We start from the raw sequence: 19,071 nt of genomic DNA, 5'->3' as shown, positions 1-19,071 counted from the left end.
AGCTTTAACGCCCACAGCGCTCCTCCAAAAACAACAGACGCCACCAGCGCTAAACGCCAGGTGCGTTCATTAAAAGAGGAGCACGTCTAGCGCATCCTTACATAGAGAATGAATTGCAGAAAGACGCTGGCAGCTCCAAAAACGCTTTTGGTCTGAATGTCACCTATGGAGCCTGAGTCTGAGCATCTGACTCTAGCCGACTGACCGTGTTTACAATTTAAAAACTGCGACAGTTCACACAACTTTAACACGACATGCATATATTATCCATCAAACTGTTGAGCTAATTCTGCTCTCACTCAGAATGTCAAAATATAAGTGATGTGATGTATACTTTTTGAGATATTAACGTTTGTTTGGCACAACTCATACTAGTTAACTGCTGTGGGGTTATGCATTTTTGGGTGGCAGTGACGTCACGCTGATTCATCCTACTGACTTCAGTTTCATGATCTGGAGATTCTTTTTTTTATCATGGTGCTAACATTTAAATGGCATGGAGCTTTTTGGGGCCGGTGTGCAGCATGCACAGCACGGCCCCTACATTCGACTCTGTCGCCCAGATTTGAGCACGGATTCAGGTTCTAAATGTCTTTCCACACTCCCAGCATGCATTTCGGCATAAACAGAGGCAGAACGCAGCAGAGAAGACGCCATAAGCTCCGGAAAGTTTTTTACAATTTAAAGTTTTATTTCATCACTAAATTAATTTCTGATGCCTACAAGCAGGGTAGTAGGTTTCAATAAGTGCCACTTTACGAACATTTATGGCGAAAAATGGCGAAAAGTTCCAGAGCACAATTGGCTGCATCTACATCAGCTGAGCTTTTTATTCGTGTAGTACTGCAGGCGGCCTCTGCGCTGGTATTGCGCAATACCCTCAAGAACGCATCGTCTCAAACTGCCAACAGCGTCATGTGTGCTTGTGACCTAGCAAGTTAATTCTTCCAAGAACGACTAGCAAGAACGTTCTCCCCAAGAACACAAGAACAAGAATGCATTCTTGGTATTGAGAAACGGCCCAGGTATACTGTGGCTAGCTCGTTACACGGACACGGAGGACGCTGCAGCTCCACACTACTTTTTTGCTCGTTACACGGAGGACGCTGCAGCTTGACATGCCACAGTAAGGGTAATGAATATGCCACGTGAACGTTAGCAGGTACTTTAGCCTATGCAGTAGGCTAAGTAATAGGCTATCATCTCATTGTTGCTAGGTATGTCTCCACTATATGCACTCGCGGAGTGGAGACATGAGGAGTCTTTGTTTAGAAAGAGCTGGGGGGAGGGGGGTGCTGGTGAGTGGAGTCCGTAGCAGTTGTATAACATAACACAATAGACAGGCAGTAATTTAAATGAAATCTCCATAACGTTACAGCGTATAATAGCGTATAATAACCAATTGCCCGAACGATTAATTAATATGCTACGTGAACGTTAGCAGTCCATAACGTTACAGCATATAATACGCTATTCCCCGAACGATTAATTAATGAATATGCTACGTGAACGTTAGCGGGTATTTTAGCCTATGCAGTAGGCTAAGTAATAGGCAATAGGCTACCATGCACCGGCCCTATGCCAGGTTTCCACCTGGCCTTGTTAGATGAGATCTTTATTTATGCTCTAGCTTGTAAAGTCATTCTCATGAGGATGTTTATGGTGATACAGTGATTATGCTTTGATGTAGAAAAATAAATATTAAAATGGATGAAAGCTATAGTTCTGCCAGGAAGAATCAGCAATTATAATGAGTGAGTTGGGGGGCTGGGAGGCCCAGGTTGCTGGACTACATGCCTGTCCACTCCCATCATGTTCATGTGAACAGCAGGCGCTCCACAGGATGTGTCATGTCATTATTCACCACCAGGGGCCAATGGATAGAGAGCAGCAGAATGCTTTTTAAATGGTGTTTTCCCCTGTGCGAGGGGAGACTTGGCTAAGCAAGTGTGTGTGTGTGTGTGTGTGTGTGTGTGTGTGTGTGTGTGTGTGTGTGTGTGTGTGTGTGTGTGTGTGTGTGTGTGAGAGAGAGAGAGAGAAGGGGAGTTAATGAGCAAGCAAGAGAGAGTTTCTGTGTATGTGAGAGTGCTGCTCAACATCCCTTCTGAAGTATTTTTAGCTTTGTTTTTCAACATCTTCGCTCAAGTCTGTTTTCCAATCTGAGCGTGGTAAGGTGCTCTCAAGCATTCCTCAGCCATATACCCTGCTACACACGTACACGCACACGCACACGCACACACGCACCCACACACAAGAGCATTCAGTTGCTTCTGCTCTGATGACCAACCTTCATGGGGTTCTAATTGTCCCAAGCAATACATCATTTTCACTTGCCACATCTGAAATATTCATTCCATGTTAATCAAGCCATATTCCTGAATACACACACATGCAGGCACGCACAACTGTGTGTGTGTGTGTGTGTGTGTGTGTGTGTGTGTGTGTGTGTGTGTGTGTGAGAGAGAGAGAAAGAGAGAGAAAGAGAGAGAGAGAGAGAGAGAGAGAGACGGAGTAGGACCATTGCGCATGTGGGAAACCCTGGAACCATTCACTAAAGATGCCGTGATGCAGTAACCTCTCATTTCTGTTAATAAAGCACTTTAACTTGCTTAGTGCTTAGTGCATGGTGGAGTCATACTCAGGAGGGCAGGATTATGTTAGGTTAGACTCTCACCGTTAGAGCAGGATTATGTTAGGTTAGACTCTCACCGTTAAGAGTCCTACTCAGGAGAGCAGGATTATGTTAGGTTAGACTCTCACCGTTAGAGCAGGATTATGTTAGGTTAGACTCTCACCGTTAGAGCAGGATTATGTTAGGTTAGACTCTCACCGTTAAGAGTCCTACTCAGGAGAGCAGGATTATGTTAGGTTAGACTCTCACCGTTAAAGCACTATCAGTCTCCTCTCCCTCTCCACTCTCGCTGTCTCCCTCAAATACAGCTTCACCAGAGACGCTGATATTGAGAACACATTTCAACCTCTGTCCTTTCTGTTCCTCCACCCATCCTAGATCCCTGTGATGACAGGCGCCTTCATGGACTCCTCGCCCATCGATGACTACAGCGGCGACCACTCGCTCTTCAACTCCTCGGCCAGCGTGCACGCCGCGGCCTCTGCTGCCTCGGGACAGGGCCCACAGGATGAGCAGCAGGCCATGTCCAGCGACGCCATCTGGCTGTGGATCGCCATCACTGCCACCATTGGAAACATTGTGGTGGTGGGCGTCGTCTACGCCTTCACCTTCTGATGAACATCATTTCATTTAACATGACAGAGGCCTAAAGGACATGTCCTCCGTCCTGCTGTTCTTGGTTCTCTGGACCCTTAATGTAGGCAGACACACACACACACACACACACTATGTAGGCAGACACACACACACACACACTATGTAGGCAGACCATCGACCTATATAAGATGGACGCAATTCCATGGTCCCATCAGTGAAGCCGCTGCATGTTAGATCGCCGCCCTGACGGCTGAATCCAGTATTAGGTCACAAGGCCCGCCTCCCCATGTTAGTGGATGGGAAAATCACAACCGAAATAATCACAGTATACGTCAGATAATTTTTTTCCAAAGGTGGTTTGTATCATTTTAGATAGTCATTATCATGCTAATGCCTGTGCAAGTGGTCATTTTTCTGATCAGTTTGTTTTTAAGTAGTTATTTGACATATAAAAAGGGATAAAAATGGATGATTGACAGCTGTGGCAGCCAGTCTCAAGCCGTCATTGGCTGGACAGGGTCTGCACATAATAGATCTATTCGTCACAGACAAGACACACGGCTTCATGTTATCTAACGCTGCCTGGAGGTCGGTGGCTCATGTTGGCTGTGCTGGCTACCAGACATCAATGGACCCCAATAAAAAGAACATTGTTTTGAGGAATGAAAACAAATGTTTTGTGCGCGAGGAATTAACGTTGGTTGGGGACTGAAGTAAGTTCAGAAAATATGTGTTTTATGAGTTACTCCAGCTACGTTTTAAGTAGGCTACACAATGGTTTTAACATGCAAGCTAGCATTAGCTGCTTGCATGTCGGCTGTTTTTCATATTACTATAACTTAACAACCGATAACGATAGCTGGAATAACACAATAATAGACACATATTTTCAGAACTGACCAGGTTGTCCAACTGACAGGAAATGTGTTTTATAACGTTAACTCCCGTCCCGGGTATAAGATAAGATGAGGGCGGCCTAGTACACAACCACCATTAGCTCATCGCTAACGGGTTAGCATGACACACAATGGCTTTAACATGCAAGCTAGCATTAGCTGCTTGCTAATCGGCTGGTTTTCATATTACTATAACTTAACAACCGATAACGATAGCTGAAATAACACAATAATAGACATATATTTTCAGAACTGACCAGGTTGTCCAACTGACAGGAAATGTGTTTTATAACGTTAACTCCCGTCCCGGGTATAAGATGAGATGAGGGCGGCCTAGTTAGTAGTACACAACCACCATTAGCTCATCGCTAACGGGTTAGCATGACATACAAACAGACGTTTTATTTCTTGTAGGCTATTAAAGCAACAAACGTTTTTATATGCATATCTGGGGGAAATGCTTTGACTGTGGGGATGTTCGTTGTTCACAAGCTCCTCTCTTAGTAACGATATACCAGGCAATAGACCAGGCAGCCTGGCTCAGGTCTAGGCTAACGCGGGTACAACAAGTAGCCTCACGGTTACATGTGTTAAACCAACATTTGCACCAAAAGAAATGTAATCATTAAGTTAATCAAAATGCCACGGAAACATTAGGCTAATCAACACAGAGCTGTTCATCCGAGAATTTCCCCCAGTGAGAGGCTGAGCCAAGCAGCCCTGGCTCCTCTTGCGGGCTGAGAGCAGCCCGGAGATCTGACTTGTCTGGCTGATACAACCATTGACAGTACAACTCAATCTCCGACAACGGAGAACGTTACAGGCTGCAGTACCCACAACACCAGCAAACAACGTTGCGTAAAGCGTCAAGGTTAGATTTGTAACACCAACATTTGCTCCAAAAGGAATTAAATCATAAAGTTAATCAAAATGCCACGAAAACATTAGGCTAGACAGCAATCCCCCCAGTGAGGCTGGCCTGCCTCCACTTCCGGCCCGCGCTGAGAGCGCTGAGAGCACAGCAGCAGCCCGGAGGTCTGAATCTCCGACAACCAAAATCAGATTTTCGTACAGGCGTCATTTTGATAAACTGATCTCATAGTGGGAATCTTCCTGGTTACTTTTGGCGAGACAAAAAATATTACAACTTAAAGTGTAATATTTACAGAGCTAGACTGTATATAAATACACAACACACTGTGCGCATTCTAGAAACAGCAGCTCTACCTAAGAAAGTTCAGAGAGGCGTGGAGCTCTCGCAGGTTCTCAATCAAAGGCGCTAGTGCGCATGCTCTGGTTCACTGATCTGGCCGGATTTTGGCTTCAATACACATACAGGGCGGAGATACGGACGCTCTCTCCATTCATATTATAACTCAATGAGGCAGACACACACACACTCGCTCTTCCTGACTGCCTCTCTTTCTCAGTGTGGACCCCTACACAAATAGTCTACTATATTACTATTATATATTATATGATATACTATATAAAACTATTACTATATTACTATTATATATTATATTATATACTATATAAAACTATTACTATATTACTAGTATATATTATATTATATTATATACTATATAAAACTATTACTATACTATTATATATTATATTATATACTATATAAAACTATTACTATATTACTATTATATATTATATGATATACTATATAAAACTATTACTATATTACTTTGTCTACGAGAAAGACCCAAACTTGGGTCCTTTTGTCAGCAATGATGGGTTTGGGATTCTACAACTGGAAGTTTGAATAGGAGCACCTGTACAACATGGAAGCTGGAAGAACAGCAACAGACAGAAGTTTATCCTCTCAACTAAGTTTGTTTCCATGTTTCCTGCCAGACAACACACTCACTTAACCAGATTCAATGGGGCTTAAGATCCGGGTTGATCTAGGCCATCTTAAACACCCCCCAGATAGTTGTGAGGCATTTTAGGATAGTGCTGCTTAATTATGTGGCTGAACAGAGATGTTAAAACATTGCGAAAGAACTGAGATTACTTCTGTGTCATTCGGCCCCGAGGCACAGGAAGTGAGAGGTCATCTAAGGCTGAGGCACAGGAAGTGAGAGGTCATCTAAGGCTGAGGCACAGGAAGTGAGAGGTCATCTAAGGCTGAGGCACAGGAAGTGAGAGGTCATCTAAGGCTGAGGCACAGGAAGTGAGAGGTCATCTAAGGCTGAGGCACAGGAAGTGAGAGGTCATCTAAGGCTGAGGCACAGGAAGTGAGAGGTCATCTAAGGCTGAGGCACAGGAAGTGAGAGCTCGTCTGAGGCTGAGGCACAGGAAGTGAGAGGTCATCTAAGGCTGAGGCACAGGAAGTGAGAGGTCATCTAAGGCTGAGGCACAGGAAGTGAGAGGTCATCTAAGGCTGAGGCACAGGAAGTGAGAGGTCATCTAAGGCTGAGGCACAGGAAGTGAGAGCTCGTCTAAGGCCGAGGCACAGGAAGTGAGAGGTCATCTAAGGCTGAGGCACAGGAAGTGAGAGCTCGTCTGAGGCTGAGGCACAGGAAGTGAGAGCTCGTCTAAGGCTGAGGCACAGGAAGTGAGAGCTCGTCTAAGGCTGAGGCACAGGAAGTGAGAGCTCGTCTAAGGCTGAGGCACAGGAAGTGAGAGCTCGTCTAAGGCTGAGGCACAGGAAGTGAGAGCTCGTCTAAGGCTGAGGCACAGGAAGTGAGAGCTCGTCTAAGGCCGAGGCACAGGAAGTGAGAGCTCGTCTAAGGCCGAGGCACAGGAAGTGAGAGCTCGTCTAAGGCCGAGGCACAGGAAGTGAGAGCTCGTCTAAGGCCGAGGCACAGGAAGCGAGAGCTCGTCTAAGGCCGAGGCACAGGAAGTGAGAGCTCGTCTAAGGCTGAGGGACAGGAAGTGAGAGCTCGTCTGAGGCTGAGGCACAGGAAGTGAGAGCTCTTCTAAGGCTGAGGCACAGGAAGTGAGAGCTCGTCTAAGGCTGAGGCACAGGAAGTGAGAGCTCGTCTAAGGCCGAGGCACAGGAAGTGAGAGCTCGTCTAAGGCCGAGGCACAGGAAGTGAGAGCTCGTCTAAGGCTGAGGGACAGGAAGTGAGAGCTCGTCTAAGGCTGAGGCACAGGAAGTGAGAGCTCGTCTAAGGCTGAGGCACAGGAAGTGAGAGCTCGTCTAAGGCCGAGGCACAGGAAGTGAGAGCTCGTCTAAGGCCGAGGCACAGGAAGTGAGAGCTCGTCTAAGGCTGAGGGACAGGAAGTGAGAGCTCGTCTGAGGCTGAGGCACAGGAAGTGAGAGCTCGTCTAAGGCTGAGGCACAGGAAGTGAGAGCTCGTCTAAGGCCGAGGCACAGGAAGTGAAAGCTCGTCTAAGGCTGAGGCACAGGAAGTGAGAGCTCGTCTAAGGCTGAGGCACAGGAAGTGAGAGCTTGTCTGAGGCTGAGGCACAGGAAGTGAGAGCTCGTCTAAGGCTGAGGGACAGGAAGTGAGAGCTCGTCTGAGGCTGAGGCACAGGAAGTGAGAGCTTGTCTGAGGCTGAGGCACAGGAAGTGAGAGCTCGTCTAAGGCTGAGGGACAGGAAGTGAGAGCTCGTCTAAGGCTGAGGGACAGGAAGTGAGAGCTCTTCTAAGGCTGAGGCACAGGAAGTGAGAGCTTGTCTGAGGCTGGGGATACACCACATAACATCATAGATGATGAAAAGGTGGGTGCTGCACATCGGTGGTGGATGAGTTGAGATCCCTCCCCCTCCCTCCCTGATATGTGAAGCGCTTTGAGTGTCTAGAAAGGCGCTTTATAAATCCAATCAATGATTATTATGATTAAAAGAGCGGGCGTATAAACTACCCGACTGGTTTCTGCAGATTTTCTTTTATGACTGAAATACTGGGGATCACACACTTAATGACTACGCCAGATGAGGGGTCACCCACTACGCAACTGAACCAAACTGAACGCACCAAACTGGCATGAAAACACGAGCTCTCTTGGTACGCTATGATATGCCGGTAGCAAATCAAACACAGGGATACAGCATAGATATAAATCCATCCACATTATACATTTGTAAGGGTAGCGTAGCCTACTAGAGTTTGCTGTTGTTGCACCACCATCTGCATGGGATAAAGACCATCAGCATTTTAATTCTATTTTCTTTTCAGAAACAGAAAATAAAAAATGGAAAAGGAATGATTTAAATTTCATTTCAAAATCCAAAAATGGAAAACCAAAATATACAATGCATTGTCTGTTTTCCTGGTGAGAAAACGGCAGATACAAGAATGACAAAGAACCTGATTTTCCTTTTCTCCTTTGTAAAACAGAAAATGAAATACAATAAAATAAAACAAAAATGTTAAAGGCCTATTTTGGGATTACAACCTGAATAAGCTGTGCACATCTTCCAGCACGAACAAACCCTGGACAGAAAAGAGTCAAGGAAGGATAGAAGCAGAGAGGGAGGAAAATAGAATTGAACATAGAACATGCCAACATTTGCATAAAGGGGTGTTTTCTTGTTCTTCATATATATATATATATATATATATATATATATATATATATATATATATATATATATATATATATATATATATCACACACATACATACTAGGGTGGGGGAAAAAATCGATACACCACAGTATCGCGATATTTTGCCTGACGATATCGTATCGATATTTGGACGCCAAATATCGATATTGCAAAAAAAAAAAAAAAAAAAAAAAAAAAAAAAAAAATTGCAGGCCATGCCAGGCCACCGGGCTACTATAAACTTTAGTTCCAAGGCCAGCAGTAAACAAACGGTAGCATATTTTCATTTTGTTTTAACAGTAACAGTTTTGTCATAACAGTCATTTACAAATTCCCCAGTTACTGAATGGGCTGCACAAAATGTTTTGTGTAAGTGAAGAAGTGAAGTTGCAAAAACTACATAAGTACAGTAGTCCACACACACATCCAGTTAAAGGCGAAACGCGTCACCTGGCCCAATTTTTTTTTTTTTTTTTTTTTTTTTTTTCATTTTTTTTTTTCTCTGGCTGTGAACAAGCAATTTCAAAAATTTCAACGGATTCGAAATTTAAGATTTTTTAAGAATTAATATATATTCATGTTCCCCACGGTAAACCCGGCCTTTAAGGTGGACTGTAAGTAGACTGTAACAAACAGTTCAGTTTGTCAGGTGCATGCAACTATGACATGACTTTATGAAAGTTGTTGGTCTGTCTACTTGACAATGTTGCTGCAATAAAATGGTTGAAGTCAGATGTACAGACTGAAAAATTGTTCTTATATAAACCAGATGTTGACAAAGTTTTCCTTTGGGGACATCATTTGCAGTTGAAAAAGTAAGAAATCGCAATATATCGAAATATCGCAATATTCAATATATCGCAATATCGATATATCGCAATATCGAAAATATCGCAGTATCGCAATACTATCGTATCGTGACTCAAGTATCGTTTCAGTATCGTATCGTGGGCATCTGGTGATTCCCACCCCTATACATACCAATGGCAAAGTTTCGCTGAGCGATATTGCAGCTTCTTCTTTTTTATCTGTTTCTGTGTATGGTCAAGCGGATCAAAATTCGCCTCACAATTTCCTGCTGTTTATTGGCTTGGCTCTTGGTGTGTAAAAAGCCTTAAAGGTGTGAAAGTCAGTTGATACTGCAGAGGGAGTGAGAAGTGAGTAGCACATGTCAATAAAATACGTGTTGCTACATAATAGAGACAAAGCGATCTATTGGGAGCTGAGAATGTTTGTAGGCGATGTTGGCGGTGCCAGATCCTTATGTTGCAAAACCTGATAAGCTCATTTACATTATTGTCCGGTCAGGACTACCAGCTGGACATCTACACTATAATGCCAGCAGTGTCTGTCTCTCTCTCTGTCTCTCTGTCCTTCGCGTATCTCGAGAACCGTTGGTCAGATCGACTTCAAACTTGGGGAGTGTGCTAAGGGGGACCTGACGGAGGGCAGTGCCTTGTTTTTGTGCAATTCGGTATAGCGCCACCTACTGGCAACAAAAAAGTTGTTTATCTCGAGAACCGTTTGTCCGATCGACTTCAAACTTGGGGAGTGCGCTGGTGGGAACCCGACATAATGTGGTGCAGAATTTCATGCAATTCGGCATAGTGCCACCTACATGTACTGGCAACAAGTTGTTTATCTCGAGAACCGCTCATCCGATGAACTGAAAACTGAAAAACTGAAAAACGGGTGCACTGCTGGGGAGCCAAGAAATTCCAGTGTTGAATTTCGTGCAATTCAACCAATAAGATCACGGTTTTCACATAGCTCCAGGACTGTGCGTCCGATCGAGTTTGAACTGAGGACGGGCACTGCACTATACAGTATATACAATAATTCCAGGACTGTCTCTATGCTGTCCTTCAGGTATCTCGAGAACCGTTTGTCGGATCGACAAACTTGGGGAGTGTGCTTAGGGGGACCTGATGGAGTGCAGTGTGCAGGGGTAGGAAGCGCCCACGGCGTGGTGCATGGGGGACACGGGCACTGCACTAGTGTAGGCTAATACAGTAAATAATAATGAGAAAACCTGATTTTCCGGTCTAAAATCGGCATCTAGCAGCCAAGGTTTTGTAGAATCAATAATTGGGTGTTCCCTGAAAAACTAAATAGAAAATACAACACAATCCAAGGGATAGCATGGGAAAGTGCAATCACTTATTTCCAACATGGTCCCTGTTGTTAAAAACAGGACATACAGTACATCCAACATATAATGCACATTACAAGTCAATTAAGAGATAAACAATACGAAGAAAAACAATAGATATAAGAACAGAATTTCGTGGACAAAAGAGCCTCGCCAACTATTCTAGCTTACTCTGCAAGAATTTCTTCAGGAGGTTTTTAAAACCACTCAGAGAACTCACCGCTCCCTGTATTTTTTTCCTGTGTGCCTTGGTACCAGAAAGATTGGCAGGCCTATTTATAAATGTATTGTATGAAGACGTAACTAGTTGATTGCTCCTTGGTGTTTTTAGTTGAGTTGGTGCTCCTTGGTGATTGGCTCCTTGGTGTGAGCTAAACACTGGATTGGCTTGTGATGGCATAGCTTCAGTTTTTCATTGGCTATTGATGGGATCCATTCGCATTTGAGTAGTTGATGAGTACACACTACCTGACTGATGAGTACACACTACCTGACTGTGATGAGTACACACTACCTGACTGTGATGAGTACACACTACCTGACTGTGATGAGTACACACTACCTGACTGATGAGTACACACTACCTGACTGATGAGTACACACTACCTGACTGATGAGTACACACTACCTGACTGATGAGTACACACTACCTGACTGATGAGTACACACTACCTGACTGTGATGAGTACACACTACCTGACTGATGAGTACACACTACCTGACTGTGATGAGTACACACTACCTGACTGTGATGAGTACACACTACCTGACTGATGAGTACACACTACCTGACTGTGATGAGTACACACTACCTGACTGTGATGAGTACACACTACCTGACTGTGATGAGTACACACTACCTGACTGTGATGAATACACACTACCTGACTGATGAGTACACACTACCTGACTGTGATGAGTACACACTACCTGACTGATGAGTACACACTACCTGACTGATGAGTACACACTACCTGACTGTGATGAGTACACACTACCTGACTGTGATGAGTACACACTACCTGACTGTGATGAGTACACACTACCTGACTGTGATGAGTACACACTACCTGACTGTGATGAGTACACACTACCTGACTGTGATGAGTACACACTACCTGACTGTGATGAGTACACACTACCTGACTGTGATGAGTACACACTACCTGACTGTGATGAGTACACACTACCTGACTGTGATGAGTACACACTACCTGACTGTGATGAGTACACACTACCTGACTGTGATGAGTACACACTACCTGACTGATGAGTACACACTACCTGACTGTGATGAGTACACACTACCTGACTGTGATGAGTACACACTACCTGACTGATGGGGTGGGGGAAAAAATCGATACACCACAGTATCGCGATATTTTGCCTGACGATATCGTATCGATATTTGGACGCCAAATATCGATATTGCAAAAAAAAAAAAAAAAAAAAAAATTTGCAGGCCATGCCAGGCCACCGGGCTACTATAAACTTTAGTTCCAAGGCCAGCAGTAAACAAACGGTAGCATATTTTCATTTTGTTTTAACAGTAACAGTTTTGTCATAACAGTCATTTACAAATTCCCCAGTTACTGAATGGGCTGCACAAAATGTTTTGTGTAAGTGAAGTGAAGTTGCAAAAACTACATAAGTACAGTAGTCCACACACACATCCAGTTAAGGTGGACTGTAAGTAGACTGTAACAAACAGTTCAGTTTGTCAGGTGCATGCAACTATGACATGACTTTATGAAAGTTGTTGGTCTGTCTACTTGACAATGTTGCTGCAATAAAATGGTTGAAGTCAGATGTACAGACTGAAAAATTGTTCTTATATAAACCAGATGTTGACAAAGTTTTCCTTTGGGGACATCATTTGCAGTTGAAAAAGTAAGAAATCGCAATATATCGAAATATCGCAATATTCAATATATCGCAATATCGATATATCGCAATATCGAAAATATCACAGTATCGCAATACTATCGTATCGTGACTCAAGTATCGTTTCAGTATCGTATCGTGGGCATCTGGTGATTCCCACCCCTACTGATGAGTACACACTACCTGACTGTGATGAGTACACACTACCTGACTGTGATGAGTACACACTACCTGACTGTGATGAGTACACACTACCTGACTGTGATGAGTACACACTACCTGACTGTGATGAGTACACACTACCTGACTGTGATGAGTACACACTACCTGACTGTGATGAGTACACACTACCTGACTGTGATGAGTACACACTACCTGACTGATGAGTACACACTACCTGACTGTGATGAGTACACACTACCTGACTGATGAGTACACACTACCTGACTGTGATGAGTACACACTACCTGACTGTGATGAGTACACACTACCTGACTGATGAGTACACACTACCTGACTGTGATGAGTACACACTACCTGACTGTGATGAGTACACACTACCTGACTGTGATGAGTACACACTACCTGACTGTGATGAGTACACACTACCTGACTGTGATGAGTACACACTACCTGACTGATGAGTACACACTACCTGACTGTGATGAGTACACACTACCTGACTGATGAGTACACACTACCTGACTGTGATGAGTACACACTACCTGACTGTGATGAGTACACACTACCTGACTGTGATGAGTACACACTACCTGACTGATGAGTACACACTACCTGACTGATGAGTACACACTACCTGACTGATGAGTACACACTACCTGACTGTGATGAGTACACACTACCTGACTGATGAGTACACACTACCTGACTGTGATGAGTACACACTACCTGACTGATGAGTACACACTACCTGACTGTGATGAGTACACACTACCTGACTGTGATGAGTACACACTACCTGACTGTGATGAGTACACACTACCTGACTGTGATGAGTACACACTACCTGACTGTGATGAGTACACACTACCTGACTGTGATGAGTACACACTACCTGACTGATGAGTACACACTACCTGACTGTGATGAGTACACACTACCTGACTGTGATGAGTACACACTACCTGACTGATGAGTACACACTACCTGACTGATGAGTACACACTACCTGACTGTGATGAGTACACACTACCTGACTGTGATGAGTACACACTACCTGACTGATGAGTACACACTACCTGACTGATGAGTACACACTACCTGACTGTGATGAGTACACACTACCTGACTGTGATGAGTACACACTACCTGACTGATGAGTACACACTACCTGACTGTGATGAGTACACACTACCTGACTGTGATGAGTACACACTACCTGACTGTGATGAGTACACACTACCTGACTGTGATGAGTACACACTACCTGACTGATGAGTACACACTACCTGACTGATGAGTACACACTACCTGACTGATGAGTACACACTACCTGACTGATGAGTACACACTACCTGACTGATGAGTACACACTACCTGACTGTGATGAGTACACACTACCTGACTGATGAGTACACACTACCTGACTGTGATGAGTACACACTACCTGACTGATGAGTACACACTACCTGACTGTGATGAGTACACACTACCTGACTGATGAGTACACACTACCTGACTGATGAGTACACACTACCTGACTGATGAGTACACACTACCTGACTGATGAGTACACACTACCTGACTGTGATGAGTACACACTACCTGACTGATGAGTACACACTACCTGACTGTGATGAGTACACACTACCTGACTGATGAGTACACACTACCTGACTGTGATGAGTACACACTACCTGACTGTGATGAGTACACACTACCTGACTGTGATGAGTACACACTACCTGACTGTGATGAGTACACACTACCTGACTGTGATGAGTACACACTACCTGACTGTGATGAGTACACACTACCTGACTGATGAGTACACACTACCTGACTGATGAGTACACACTACCTGACTGTGATGAGTACACACTACCTGACTGATGAGTACACACTACCTGACTGTGATGAGTACACACTACCTGACTGATGAGTACACACTACCTGACTGATGAGTACACACTACCTGACTGATGAGTACACACTACCTGACTGTGATGAGTACACACTACCTGACTGTGATGAGTACACACTACCTGACTGTGATGAGTACACACTACCTGACTGTGATGAGTACACACTACCTGACTGTGATGAGTACACACTACCTGACTGATGAGTACACACTACCTGACTGATGAGTACACACTACCTGACTGTGATGAGTACACACTACCTGACTGTGATGAGTACACACTACCTGACTGTGATGAGTACACACTACCTGACTGTGATGAGTACACACTACCTGACTGTGATGAGTACACACTACCTGACTGTGATGAGTACACACTACCTGACTGTGATGAGTACACACTACCTGACTGTGATGAGTACACACTACCTGACTGTGATGAGTACACACTACCTGACTGTGATGAGTACACACTACCTGACTGTGATGAGTACACACTACCTGACTGGGTGCAGATTCTGCTTGTGAAAATCAGAAATTTGATTTCCCCCCTGCTTTTTACTTTTTGTTTTTGCTCCAGCTGAATTGTTTTATGGTCACGATTCAGTAGGTGGCTGGTTGGCTTGATTCAGTAGGTGGCTGGTTGGCTTGATTCAGTAGGTGGCTGGTTGGCTTGATTCAGTACAGTAGGTGGCTGGTTGGCTTGGTTCCAGGCTTAAAACTTGTGAAATAAGGATTTTTCGAAATGTCTATGGAGAAAATTAATGGGGAATTGTCTTCCGGCACGGGAGCTGAGAAAACGTGGGCAGTCACTGTTGAGCTCTATTGTCATGGTCTGTCCATGAATGTTTAGATGTTGTGTTTAGATCAGAAGCACAGAGAAGATGAAGGTTCCTAATATCATATGTTTTGGTAAATGTGTATATTTCCAAGTTAAAGCTGCATTCAGCGATGTTTTTGTGTTAAAATAAGTGTTACACCAGCAATGACAGCAATCACTGAAATGTGTTTGGTCAGTAACTTGGAACCCCCAACTCCCCACTGTCCTCTATCTCTCTCCTGTAGTCCTGCATGCAGGGCGGACGTATCTCCGCAACCGTAACCGTAACTCGTAGAGACTCTGGGATGGCGGCATTGGAAAAAAATACATAATAGTCCTTCATAGGCATCGTGATCTGACCTTCCGTTTCCCTATTCTCTGATTGGATCAAAATTGGCGTTGACCTCCCACTATCCAATCAGAGAAATGTTGACATCTGAAGGGCAGATCGCGATACGTATAATGGAGTACATGTATTTTTTCACCCCGAATCCAACGCCGCCATCCCTGAGTCTCTACGAGTTACGGTTGCGGAGATACGTCCGCCCTGCATGCAGGACTACAGGAGAGAGATAGAGGACAGTCTGCCTGCCTGTCAGTTGGGGGTTTCAAGTCACTGACCGAACACTCTATTTCAGTGATTGCTGTCAGAATGTAGAGTCATTTAACACTTATTTTAACACAAAAACATCACTGAATGCAGCTTTAATGTGAGCAGAAAACGCTACTCACACAGCAGTGCAAGGCTCTCTCACACTGTCCAATGCTACAGTTCTGCACCTGAGGGTGTTTTGATGAATTTCACCAGATTAGGAATGTCTTTATTGTCCTGCAGGAAATTTGTTTTCACAGCCAGTAGCTACATGCACAGAGACATAGATAACAACAGCATACAGATGTACAGATACATAAACACATACAATTCATCCACCCACCGTCTGTATCCCAGCACATAATATCATGTTCATAGATACTGTAAGTCTCTATACAAGGCCAACAAGGCAATTCTATGGCATAAGGGACAAAACGTGTGCCAAAGTGTGCTCTCTCTCCATTTCAGAGTCCTGTAGCCTACCTACAGACAGTAGTGTGGAATATGGATTGAGGGGATGATCGGTGTCATTCACTATTGTGAGTTGCTCTGTCATTCATGAGAGATTGGGGGCCCGATCGTCGTACAAGCGCTATCCGCTTTTTGCGCTTCAGCCCCAGTTTGCGTGCCTTAATGCGTGCTTAGTGCCTTAAGCTATTTTCCCTGCCTCTTATGCGATCGTCCGCCTTGCACAAGTGTCAATTTGAGTTCCCGGCATCCAGTTTTGCGCAGGGATCTGTGCGCAAATGCGGGCGTGTGGGCATGTCCCAAGCCAGACCAGGCGTGTCCCTGCTAAATGCTTTGCCTTCTGCTATCGTCAGCATGCGTGACATTTTTTGTGCTAAGAGCTCTGAAAAGCAGCTCTTAGCGCTAAAGAAGGCCCCGCTGCCGTGAGCGCACCAGTATCTTCCCTTGGTGCGCAGAAGACACACGCAAATCCACTCTTCAGTCCAAAAATATTTAACCCAACCCAACCAAACCCACAAACTACTGAATTCCTTTAAGCAGGAGGAGGGGAGAATAGAATAGCTTAGAATGGAATAGAAAAAATAATAGGCAAAATAAATAAATAAATAAACAAATAAACAATACACCACAGTACTCATGTTCTATCCCTGTGAGGACAGTAGGCGAGGAGTGGAGGAGGGAAATGGGAGGAGAGGGAAGTAGAAGAGAATAACCTTGCATCTTTATTTTGTGTGTGTGTGTGTGTGTGTGTGTGTGTGTGTGTGTGTGTGTGTGTGTGTGTGTGTGTGTGTGTGTGTGTGTGTGTGTGTGTGTGTGTTACTGTCATAAATGTTCTTCTCTCTCCTGATCTCTGTGCTGCTGCATGATTATGTGCAGCCGGAGTGATGCCTTTGATGTTTTTCAAATTGAATTTTGTTGCCCCAGCACAAATTTTCATTATCAGCTTTTTAAAATTTGTTTCTATTGATTTATTTACATCAAACCCAACCTGTGTCGTCCAGCAATTCATTCGAGAATTGTCAGTATCTACTTTTTTATTTGCCAGACAGAGAGAGAGAGAGAGAGAGAGATTCTCCATGCTGCCAGCGTAGTGTAGGGGAAATCCTCGGATACGTCATTATGCACGGATGTCCCATTAAAATGCAAACCCCAGGACATCAAATTCTGCTGCTAAAATTGTGGAACAGCAGATTATTCAGTGAGGCAATCAACTATTATTCAGTGAAAAACTTTTATCACATGTAAACAGCCACAAACATGCTTCTGCCCTCTCTCTCTCTCCCTCTCTCTCTCCAAAACCTCACGCACACATGCATACACACACACACCATACTGCATCGCACAGATTAATTAATCACCAATATAATTAATTGCCTACTATAATATTAGTCTACAATTATTTCCCCCTTAGAGTAGCCTAGTATCTGTCAGCTGTCTGTCAGCTCTCATCTCGCTCTCTCTCCAACGCACCCCCCCCCCCCCCCCCGCCCTCGGGTTTTCTGTGGAAAAATAAACAGGAACAAATAAACTACAAAAGGGGTTAAAGGTTAATGGGAAATGAATTGAGAAAACTTGGACATTGTAGCCTTCAATCAAATGTCCCTGTTTTCTATTTTCCAGTCAACCAAAGAACACGAATTGCATCAATGAAAAGCTGCAAATCACAGATGTTTGTAACAGGTATATATTATGATGTGATGGTTGTTGTGAGCTGTCCAAATTACACAGAGAGAATTACAGCATGCATCACGCAAACTGTATTAAAGGGAATGCGAGACGGGACTCTGATTGGTTTGATTGATATAACACCCAGCCAGCACATGGCCACACCTGTGAATAATTCTGGAGTTAAACATGCCCATTTGAAGCTTTACACTGATCACATTGAGCACGGCAGGGAGAATACCAATGCGCTTGAGCACGTCCCCAATTTGCGCTGCGCTTGGCGCTAAACACGCACAAGCGCTAAATTACCGCTTGTGCGACGATAGGCCCCATGGTGTAGGGGAGTGGATGATTTTGGAGGCAACATGCTGAGCTTGTGTTATTTGTAAACATCAACAAGCATACTTAAAGTATGGATATCACATTCATGGCTGATAGCTCATATGTTCTATATAAACTGCCTCTTTAAATTTGTAGGCATTCAGTGAATTAGCTTTGTGTTACTGTGGAAACTGAAGGCAGTTGTTTCCATGGTGATTAATCCCCTAATTGGGAACATTAACTTTGCTCTATTTGAGACACAAGCAAGGACCTGGAGCTGGAGGTGTCACTCAGGCTGTTCTAAACATTCGGAGAACACGCATGCACGCGCGTGTGCACACACACACACGCGCGCGCGTGCACACACGCGCGCACACACACACACACACACACACACACACACACACACACACACACACACACACACACAC

The 19,071-nt window shown here is 44.3% G+C and overlaps 1 protein-coding gene across 1 annotated transcript in view; it reads left to right on the top strand.

Moving 5' to 3' along the window:
* Window positions 1–3,247, top strand: part of LOC310772676 (uncharacterized protein C14orf132-like) — a gene marked incomplete at both ends in the record, with an annotated part of 85,575 nt that extends 82,328 nt beyond the window's left edge. The window contains one exon of the mRNA XM_083632538.1: window positions 3,011–3,247. Within this exon, the coding sequence (XP_083488664.1) occupies window positions 3,011–3,247 (237 nt within the window). The remainder of the gene's footprint in view (window positions 1–3,010) is intronic.
* Between the last annotated feature and the right edge of the window lie 15,824 nt (window positions 3,248–19,071).

Source organism: Poromitra crassiceps, assembly GCF_964638095.1.
Source record: "Poromitra crassiceps genome assembly, chromosome: 3".
NCBI classification, from domain to species: domain Eukaryota; kingdom Metazoa; phylum Chordata; class Actinopteri; order Beryciformes; family Melamphaidae; genus Poromitra; species Poromitra crassiceps.
The sequence above is the reverse complement of the archived record's forward strand: the minus strand, read 5'-3'. Positions and strand labels throughout refer to the sequence as shown.